The sequence below is a fragment of the Etheostoma cragini genome, chromosome 8 (assembly GCF_013103735.1).
Source record: "Etheostoma cragini isolate CJK2018 chromosome 8, CSU_Ecrag_1.0, whole genome shotgun sequence".
Taxonomy (NCBI): domain Eukaryota; kingdom Metazoa; phylum Chordata; class Actinopteri; order Perciformes; family Percidae; genus Etheostoma; species Etheostoma cragini.
Window position 1 is genome coordinate 12,059,880 of NC_048414.1, and position 10,838 is coordinate 12,070,717.

Consider the following 10,838-nt stretch of genomic DNA (forward strand, 5'->3'; position numbering starts at 1 on the left):
GCCAGAGGCCATCAGGATCTTCTTCATGAAGCTTTGTTTAAAAAAAAAATGTATAACATATACTGTTCATGTGGGCCCGAGCGCATTTAGGGACCCTCGGAAACGAGAGAGCAGACAGGTTGGCGAAAGAAGCAGTCAAAAAAAACAGTGTCGAAGTCAATATTATATTATCAAAAGCTGAGGGAAAAAAAGTAACTTGACAGTGATGAGGGTTACAGGAGCAGGAGTTATAGAACATCCTGGAGTTTGAAAAAGACAAGGCAGAACATAGTCAGCCTCCCAATGAGAACGTGACTGATGAGGAAAGTGTAACATACTTGATATTGTAGGAGTTACCTATCTCCTGACGGTGGCAGTAGTGCAACTTTAAGGATGGATTCAAGCTGCCATTGAAACTCAAAGAAGAAGAGAGAGCTCTTTGGCTTTTGCCGCGGTATTAATGCATCATCGCGTTGGTTATGACGTTTTTAGAGAGCGGCGCCGTTTCAGACTGGAATGGGAGCGAGCAATTTTTCCCATATTTTGATAGTTTAATCCGTGAATGGCGCCGAAACAGGACCCGAAACCTAAATTTCAAGAAGGTAACAAGTTGTCAGTTCTCATTTCAGATAGATTTATGGTGTCGGTCAGTGTCGGAAAGGTCCGAAATGTTAGCTAGCTTTAACACTGCCGCCACCGAACCGCTAGCGTTGTTAGCCTTCATTGTTGTGGCACAAAAACAAGTATTGCTTTTTTACTTGCCGCGTTAGTTATACACTGTCTTTTCTTACGTAACGTTATACGGAGTGTAACAATTACGGTAGCGTAATCCGGCAAAATCCATGGTTTTTATTTCAGCGATGTTGTTTCTAGCTATCTAAAAGCAGTAGCTCCATTCATGCAGTGTTAGCGCCCTATTGATTTCACCGCCCACCTCTCTGTTCACACAGTGAAGTGTTAGCTGAGTGTTAGCTGGCCGGCTGGCCTGCTGGCTGGCTGGCTGACTGTTATTGTCAGGTTGTCAGGGGTTTATGCAGCTCTCTCTCTCTAACATATGATCAGTGCATCGTGGATTGTGAATGTTCTCCAGTGGTCTTTGTTGGTGTAGCAAATCAGGTTTACTCAAGAAATTTAAAAAACATCTGTAATGAGTTTATTATTTAAGTAAATAATTAATACATTCTGTAATTAATTAAGTATAGTAAATATCATATGTATTGGTTAATTACTGAGTTTAACTGTAAACAGAAATATGTGAATCATGTTTCTATAGCTGTGTGAGTTTAGTTGGCGATCAACAGTAAATACATTACAAGTCATTACCAAGTTACTTATTTAAAACGTTGCACATGAGCTGAGATATTCTAATTTGATGTTTTAATATGCATGTGTTATTATAATAATAATAATAATAATAATAATAATTACAACTGTCTCAAATGAAATCGTTGTAAATTAACTTAATGCAATGTGCTACAAGTTCTTAAACTAGGGCTGGATATCTTCTAAAATGTTCCTCACCGCAAATTTGATTCCGGTTCCTTAACTATTTTTTTTATATCAATTTAATGAAATCCATTAAACAAAAATAAAACAAACATTACAATACCATTATATGTATTTATTTCATATTTTTTAGCTTATGTGGCGCACACTGTAGTCAAGCCTTTCTAAAGTTCTACTAGTGAACTCTTGACTCTAGTCTGACTCTCTTTTGTTTAATGTGATCTGAGTCTATGTGTGGCTAAAATGAACTTTTAAACATTTATGTAATGATTGTTTCTCAAACATCAGAAAGAGACCGCACGTTAAGGAATTAAATTTTAAGGTGTAACTATTGTTCGTGTTTTTGCAAGTAGTTTAGTCAGCGTAACAATTGCATCGTGTTTTACTTGGACTGCTCTCATGCTGATTTTAATTGACCAACACTCTGTTCAGGTGAAAGAGTGCTGTGTTTTCATGGGCCATTGCTCTACGAAGCTAAGGTAGGCATTAGATAGCCCGTTTCACTGATCATGTGATCCTCCCCTGTGTCTCTTGACGAAAACATTTTTTGACAATGAATTGTGTCTCTCTCTGCAGTGTGTTAAGATAAACATCAAGGACAAACAAATCAAATACTTTATTCATTACAGTGGTTGGAATAAGAAGTAAGTTTTGGTTTAAATAAATCAAGTATTTAAGCGTTCTGCAGTCAAGATTTCCCATGTGCTTGATTTCTTTCTTGGCGTTTTATCTTCCAGTTGGGACGAATGGGTTCCTGAAAGCAGAGTGCTGAAGTATGTGGACAGTAATCTGCAGAAACAGAAAGAGCTTCAGAGGGCAAATCAGTAAGTCTAATTTCTCTTTTTTTATGGTAGTTTCTTACCAACTTTATTGTTTACAAATGCCACTATAATGAGTTTTTTTTTTTTTATCTCCAAGGAGAGAGCAAATGAACAAAAAGTTGTATCTAATTTTAGTAGAAAATGTTCTATGTGGTGAATAGTGTATATAAGACTTGACGTGGGACACACAGGACAATGCGTTAAGTCTCGATGCGTTGATGGCACTGCCGAAACACAGAAAAATACTGATGAGGTTTACAAAAATACCAACTGTCGTCCGTCATAAAATCTCCTGAAAATAGACTGACTTTGATATGAATGATGTATTTTCAAGTAATTGTTTTGTTTTCCTAATTTAGAGACCATTATGTAGAGGGAAGAATGAGGGGTGCTGCGCCGAATAAGAAGATACCTCCTGCACCGCAGAAAAATGAAGTGTGAGTTTAAGTCGTTAGTTATCCTCCCTTTGACCTGCTGTGATGTCTCCTGCTGAACAGGTTTAGAGGGGTTAATGATTCGTTTTAGTATTTTAAAATCTTTCCTTTTTGTTGTTGTTGTAGGAAAACCAAAAAGAACAAACAAAAGAGTAAGTATATCATGTTGCAAATCTACATAAGTGTAGATGTGTTAGCCGTGTTTCCGGCATCATTACAAAAGAAACTGGAAACTACCAAGAAAATACACACATAATTACATTAAGGGGCATCAAAGGGCATCACAATAACTTTGGCATGTATTCTTAAAAAGAATGAAATAACATTTAAGCATTTTTCTGGTTGTGCAGTTCCTGGTGCAGGAGAAGGCACTAGTTCAGGAGGAGACCCGACCCACCCTCCACGAAAGAAGAGGGCACGCGTCGACCCAACTGTTGAAAGTGTAAGTTCATGATTTACTAAGTTGCTATTAGTAATATATTTTTGTTCTGGTTGGTTGCTGATTAACGTCAAATATAACTAAGCTGCACTGAAAGTGACTACAGTGGATCTAAAAGGTCTACAAACCCCTGTTAATATGCCAGGTTTTTGTGATGTAAAAAAATTAGACAAAGATAAATCATGTCAGAACTTTATCCACTTTTAATGTGACCTATAATGTGAACAATTCAATTGAAAAACAAACTGAACTCTTGAGGTTGAAAAATAAAAAACCTTACAATAACTTGGTTGCATAAGTGTGCACACTATAACTGGAGATGTGGCTGTATTCAGAAATAACCCATCACATTCAAACTCATGTTAAATAGACGTCATTACACACCTGCCATCATTTAAAGGGACTCTGATTAATCACAAATAAAGCACAGCTGTTCCAGGAGGATTTTCCTGACATTTTCTTAGTTGCATCTCAGAGCAGACGGCATGGTCCGCAGAGAGCTTCCAAACCATCAGAGGGATCTCATTGTTGAAAGATAACAGTCAGGAGAAGGGTACAAAATAATTTCCGAAGCATTAAACATACCATGGAACACAGTGAAGACAGTCATCATCAGGTAGAGAAAACATGGGAGAGGCATTACCATGAACTGGACGTCCCTCCAAGATTGATAAAAAGACGAGAAGCAAACTGCTCAGGGAGGCTTCCAAGAGGCCTTCAGCAACATTAAAGGAGCTGCAGGAATTTCTGGCAAGTACTGGCAAGTACTGGCTGTGTGCCACACATGACAACAATCTGCTGGGGTAGGATGGCAAGACAGAAGCCTTTTCTTACAAAGAAAAACATCCAAGCCCGGCTGAAGTCTCCCAAAAGCATGTGGGAAAATGTGTAATGGTCTGATGAAACCAAGGCTGAACTTTTTGGCCATAATTCCAAAAGATATGTTTGGGGCAAAAACAACACTGCACATCACCCAAAGAACACCATACCCACAGTGAAGCATGGTGCTGGCGGCATCATGCTTTGAGGCTGTTTTTCTTCAAATGGAACCGGGGCCTTAGTCAGGGTGGAGGGAACTATGAACAGTTCCAAATAGCAGGCAATTTTGGCAAAAAACCTTCTGGCTTCTGTTAGAAAGCTGAAGATGAAGGGGAAGTTCACCTTTCAGCATGACAACGACCCAAAGCCCAGACCTGATCCAATTGAGCATCTGTGGGGGGGGATCTTAAGAGGGCTCTGCATATGACATTTCCTCGCAATATGACACATTTGGAGCACTTTTGCAAAGAAGAGTGAACAAATATTGCCACGTCAAGATGTTCCATGCTGATAGACTCCTACCTAAAAAGACTGTAATAAAAATCAAAAGGTACTTCAGCACAGTATTAGTTTAAGGAGGTGCATTATTGTAAGTTTTTATTTTTCCCCCTTAAAGATTTTAGTGTGTTTTTCAATTGAATTGTTCACGTTATAGGTCACATTAAAGATGGAAAAAGTTCTCACATGATTTATCTTTGTCTCATTTTTTACATCCCAAAAACCTGGCATTTTTTACAGCGGTGTGTAGACTTTTTATATCCACTGTAAGTAAGAATTATAGTAGTTGCAGATTTATAGTGGGAACATTCAAAAATACTGATTCAGATGTTTTGGAGGTTCGATGACTCTAACCGTGTAAACATTGCGCTAAAAAGACTCCTCATGGCTTATTTCTTAAATGTGTTCCTGTCTGCTCAGGAGGAGACCTTCATAAATCGAGTGGAGGTTAAAGTAAAAATCCCCGAGGAGCTGAAACCATGGCTTGTGGACGACTGGGACCTGATTACACGGCAAAAACAGGTAATTAACCCTAAAATCAACTCTTTTTTTATTATTTTTTGATTCACACCATTTCATTAGTTAATATTATCGTACACATTTACATTGTAACATTTACATAGTAATTTATCTGCATGTTTCTTTTTTTCCTTTTGTTTTATGCCTTCAGCTTTTCCACCTGCCTGCCAAAAAGAACGTGGATGCAGTCCTTGAAGATTATGCAAACTACAAGAAATCAAGAGGAAACTCTGACAGCAAGTAAAAACACACATCGCCGCTTGTCATTTTCTGTGTGATGGTTTTAGATTTCACACGTTCCTAAGCTGTGGTGGATCACACAGGCGGTGCAAAAACATGACTCGCTTGTTCGCTCTGTGTGTCCGAGAGATATAACTTGATTTCCTCAACTGCGCAGGGAGTTCGCTGTGAACGAGGTGGTCGCTGGGATCCGGGAATATTTCAGTGTCATGCTGGGGACACAACTACTCTACAAATTTGAGAGGCCGCAGTACGCAGACATCCTGGCCAACCATCCAGATACATCTATGTCTCAAATCTACGGTGCCCCTCACCTACTCAGACTCTTTGGTAATAACGCCTGATCAACACTACTCTGAAGTATTTGTCATAGGGAAGGGTGCTACTTTAATGCGTTGGTACTTAAAACATCTGCACCAATCTGACTGTAGAAGTAATCCCAGTCAAAGTAGAATTAGCAATATTAGGTTTCTAATAAATCACCTCATCTGTTGAGCCACAACATTTAGCCCGCCTAAGTCTCATGGGAAATGGTGTGCAATAAAGGCAGCTAAAAATAGAAATTATACTAGAATCATATCTTAAAAACAAAGCCATAATAATAAATCCATCCTTGGACTGCTGCCAACATTTATCAATTTGTCACACAAGCGGTCCAGTCCCAGCCTACGCTCCCAGCCCTTTATGGCCTTCAATAATTCATTCTGGCAGGCACTCCTTTTCATAAAATGTGCATGCTTGCTAAGAATAATGTACATTTAATTTAATAATTCCAACAACATCATTTCTAACACTTGTTCTGGATTTATTTAAGTATTTTTTTTTTTTTTTCAGTGGCTGTATGTGTGTTAGTATAAGAATGTAAAGATGCAAACAAGAGCTGACCAAAAATGTAAATACTAAAATATGACTTATCATTAAATATCTGTTTGATAAATAAACAAACTGATATTTTTTAAAATGATGTCTGGTACTTGCTGCAGTTGAGGTCAATAAAAAGGCCCCTGTCCGCTATTTCAGAATTTATGTCAACTTATGTGAACCGATTTATATTATCCTCTTGTACAATTAAAAACAGTAAAAAAAATACTTTCTTGTAAAAAAATCAGCACCCATAATACCCATAAATAACAGTGCAAGTTGTTTCTTTTTGTACACAGTATTCATCTCTATCTACCACCATAACCTGTACTTTTTTTAATCACTTAAATGACCTCCTAGAGGATCAGTATGATATTGAAAATATTAGGAATGAAGGCGAGGTTAGAGACAATGTGGTGTGTTAAATTCTGTCTTTGTTTGGTTTTCAAAGTGAGAATTGGAGCGATGCTGGCGTACACTCCCCTGGATGAGAAGAGCCTTGCACTGCTGCTCAGTTATCTACAAGACTTCCTAAAGTGAGTATTCACAAAACTGGTATTAGTAAGGCTTGTATTGATTAATCTGCAGCAGAAATGAGTAAAATGTAACTCCATTCCAGGTATCTTGTAAAGAACTCTGCATCGCTCTTCAATGCAAGTGACTATGAAGTTGCCCCTCCAGAGTACCACCGCAAGGCAGTTTAAGGTTTTTCATTTCAGGATCTAAAGCCTTTGTATGTTGAAGTTTGGAGACAACATTCTTATCTGTTGAAAGGATGGGATTTCACAAAAGGCCTTCAGAGAACGGATTGTGCGAGATCTGTTGATTTATTAAGGAAGAATCCGAGCAAGATGTCACACTAATCCCTGGACAAACTCATTTTCTTTCATGTGGAAAGCTGCTGAGTACACTCTTCCTGTATTGGTATGTTTTTCAGTACCACTTTTTAGTTTCTACGATACTTGTTTTGTCCGGAGATTTACCAAGATCTTTTGAAAAGGAATTGTATCATGATTATTTTTTGTTTGTTTCCTGTCTTGGTTTAGATGCTGGCTAAATTTGTCTTGTAGGCTATCATCATTTTCTAATAAAAGTCTCATTCTGAAGTTGTTGGTCCATCTTTGATTTGCTAGTTTAAGATAGTTAGGTCAAGGCAGAATTTATTCCCCTCTTCATTTACCGTTTATCTTTAGTAAATTGGCGTTTCGTTTTCGTGTCTTAAATGATCTCTTGTTTATGAAAATAATTCATGGAGAAAAAACAATGTACCAGAGGGGATTAAGACAAATTCATTTTGCCTGAAAAGCCAGATGTTTCAGAGAGGAGCTGTTTTTGTTTAGTACTTTGAGAAACAGTAAATTATTTGAAATTCTTCACTCTGAATCTGCAAAAATGAAGGCTGCATATATTTCGTAGTAATTTTACATACAAGGAGGAACTGATATCAATTTGAACCATTACTTAACCATAACAAAATGCTTACTGCTTATTGCATGCTTGCTTTTGCATTCATTCTATTTGAAAATAAAATATAAGGATCACTGAAAAGGCAAATAGGGTTAAATTGTCAAATGTTAAAATGCAATATTCCAATAAATGCTCATATATATTTATATTTATTAAAAAACACATTTTTAACATCTGTTTAGGATAAACATTCACTTTTTAAACCTAAAGTGTGATAAATGACATTTTGAGATCCATAATTTGATGAATGGCCATTAAATGGTTAAACTGTAATAATTGCCTTTTAATAGGGAAAAAGACAGGAATTGAAGAGGGGATGAACTGCAGCAAATAACTCTGCTCCTCGGATCTCTGCTGGGTGAATCCAGACCACTAGTTACACTATTTGTCCACACTTTTCTGTTGCATGACTCACTTTAACATACACGTTCCACCCAAACAAGTTCTTTCCCAAGGTTATTTTGCAGCGGCCCATGACAATTGTGATTGATTTAAAGAAGTTTTATTCTTATGTGTGGACTAACCAGACCTTCCTCCGCAGCGCTGTGGAGGAAGGTCCGGCAAAGCAAGACTTGAGTGTCTGCTTATGTCCCCGCTCTGTCTCCTTTGTTAAGTTAACGTGGGATGTTTGAGTAGCCAAACGTTGACTCCAGCCTGCTTTATTCCAGCCAACTGTGGCTTTGTGACTGAAGCCAAGATTCCTTCTTGTTTTGAAAAAAAATTACATTAAACTGATCACTTACTATGAATTGGACATGTGCTCTTAATTTAATCACTTAAAAGAAATGTTTTTTTGGTCTATACCATAGATCTGCCTCAAAGCTTTTTTTTACTCCACTTATTAAATCATTTCGAGCAAAGTGGTGAATGTGATCGAACGCTGAGATAGACACCTGTTTGAGCTTTTTCCTTTTTATTGGCTGAGATGGATGTCGTGTGAAGTTAACAAAACAGTGCTGCGGTGGTGGAAGAAAATCCCGCTGATGGAAGCATGGAAGGCTGAGTGTTTTTTGAGAAAAGAAATGTAATAGGCTATTGATACCAGGCCACAGCCTCCCCTTTTCCACAATTGTGACTTTCTTGAAATGAAAAAGAGAAGCATATAATAGTTTCAGACCAATTTGTGAGGTTGTCCGTGTCAGCTGCTCGCAGTTGTTACGGCAAAACAATTCAGACCATTTCAAGAAGAATTTCTCTAATCCAATTTCCCCAAAGCTTTAACCAGCACCATATGCGCTTTCACTGGAGTGTGCTCTCAGATCACAGCGCCCTGATGGCTTTTAACAGCACATCAGAAAGACTGACATGCACACAAGACTCCTCTGCTGATCCGTTCAGGGAAACACCTCAGTGCCTGCTCCTTTCTTGGCTCCATTTACTGCTGCGATTAACACTTTACACTCTGCGTTGGAGGCAGGGTCACCATGAGGCCTTCCTCTGGTGTGAGGGCTTTCATGTGACCCTGGTGACACAGAGCCTTCATGCTGTCATTACTCCATTGATGAGAGAGACACATGCATGATACAGTCACGGCTAATGAGGCTGGTTCAAGTCGGAGTGATGGTTTCAGCAGGTTTCCCCCCACATTCGTCTGATCCGGTCTGCCAACCAAAAGACACACTGCAGGAACTGCTTGAATCAGAGATCAGACATGTCTTTAGTTCATTGCCCTTTTGGGGGTGATCATAGGATTTAAGAGAATATTTTAGCATCTATGTATGGTTCTGTTTTAGATATTAGAGAAAATAAGGTTTTGGTCTTTTGTGTTAGTTTAAAGTAAGCCCTGTGGTTCTCAAACTTTTCCTACTGAAGGGCCCCTAAATTTATTAGCCCACCATTTGATAAGATTTTTGTCTAACGGGTCCCCCACCTGATAGGAGTTTTGCTTTTTGATGTTTTATTATAGAAAGTGTATGAAACCCATGACCCAAAAAGTCACACATTTTGTCATCGTGTGGAACTATAGTGAAAACTTTTGTTGCTGGGGCCCCCCCTCAAACACCCTCAAGGACCACTTAACTACAGCGTTAGCCTGTCTCTCCAAAGGTAACAATATCCACCTACCTGCACGTCCTAACGCTCAAAATCTAAACCCATTATATATTGTTTTTAATGAGAAAATTGAAGTGTAAAAATGACAAATGCCATATTACTGGCAGTTAGCCATGTTCTGAATAAGCTAGGCTACTTCTTGGTTCATACCCGACCCGTTCGGACCAGTATCTTCCTTGACTCTCTGCTGAAACTTGTCAGACCAAGATACTGGTACACAACCACTATAACCATAAAACAGTCTATGTCTATAACCCTTTAACAACCAAAATGGCAAAGCTTTAACCTGTAATACCTGATTTTCTTTTTGGTTTGTTGTAATGTTGTATTGGCCACTTGGGGGCATTCCTTTCATTTGAAATTGTGTTACGTCCAATACTCACTCTCTTTAAGCTCTGTTTTTAGTCTCCACCAACTCCTGAGGGAAATGTCTGGCTTTTTAGCTGCTAAATGCTGTCTGTCTGATGTTGGTGCCGAGCTGGTAGTGTATGTTTCTAGAGCTTTTTCACTGAATGCCTGCTATGGCCGAAAACAACTATGAGAGCGGTGAGAATTAATCAAAACAGTCTTGTTGCGGGCCAGACTCTAAGCAATGAGCAGAAACTCCCTTAAAGCTCTGTAAAGCCGAGGGTAGCTGCAGATTCAGGTGATAATTCTCTGTAGGTTCAATACTACGAGCGAACTTCTTCCATATTCTTAGGTTCTCACAGTCATTTGATGCACTGATCTAGAAACATACATTTTAGTTGTTTTCAGCAAAATAGCTTTATACTTCTTCCACAACTGAATTTCTTTTGGTTAATTTGATTTGGTGTAATATTGTGTGAGAGCCTCCAGATGTCAGGATTGCACAGAACTACAAAGCCACACACTTTCAATTCAAGATTCCAGATTTCTTTATTGCCATACTACAGTACACTGTAGTACGAAATTACGTGCAAAGTTCAAAGTTTAAAAAAGAACACAGCACTGAAACATTTGTCGAGTTATGATTTATATGAATTAAAATAAATAAATGCTTGAATGCCTGTATGAAATACAGCGTCAAAAAAACCCAGAAAAATATAAATATCTAGATACTAGATACATACAGTTGGAAAGAATAAAAACTATAAATGTCCGTGTTTAAAGTGAAATATCTTTGTGCATCTCTGTTAGTTCTCTGAGGGGATCTGACATTTTGGACTCCTGGATTGTTATTTT

General features: G+C 38.2%; 1 protein-coding gene across 1 annotated transcript; it reads left to right on the forward strand.

The window, feature by feature from the left end:
• Nucleotides 1–349: 349 nt before the first annotated feature.
• On the forward strand, nucleotides 350–7,219 carry morf4l1 (mortality factor 4 like 1). The gene is made up of 12 exons (XM_034879508.1): nucleotides 350–581; nucleotides 1,918–1,964; nucleotides 2,062–2,129; nucleotides 2,223–2,309; nucleotides 2,666–2,743; nucleotides 2,867–2,892; nucleotides 3,091–3,182; nucleotides 4,917–5,018; nucleotides 5,167–5,255; nucleotides 5,413–5,585; nucleotides 6,568–6,652; nucleotides 6,736–7,219. Exons 1-12 carry the CDS (start codon nucleotides 542–544, stop codon nucleotides 6,818–6,820), a joined length of 972 nt encoding a protein of 323 aa, XP_034735399.1. The 5' UTR covers nucleotides 350–541; the 3' UTR covers nucleotides 6,821–7,219.
• Nucleotides 7,220–10,838: the final 3,619 nt, after the last annotated feature.

Excerpts from the sequence above, each read along its gene's own strand:
- morf4l1 (XM_034879508.1), top strand. The coding sequence starts at position 542 with ATGGCGCCGAAACAGGACCCGAAACCTAAATTTCAAGAAG. Across the intron at positions 5,256-5,412 it reads AGAGGAAACTCTGACAGCAA|GGAGTTCGCTGTGAACGAGG; the intron begins GTAAAAACACAC and ends TCAACTGCGCAG. Across the intron at positions 6,653-6,735 it reads TATCTACAAGACTTCCTAAA|GTATCTTGTAAAGAACTCTG; the intron begins GTGAGTATTCAC and ends ACTCCATTCCAG.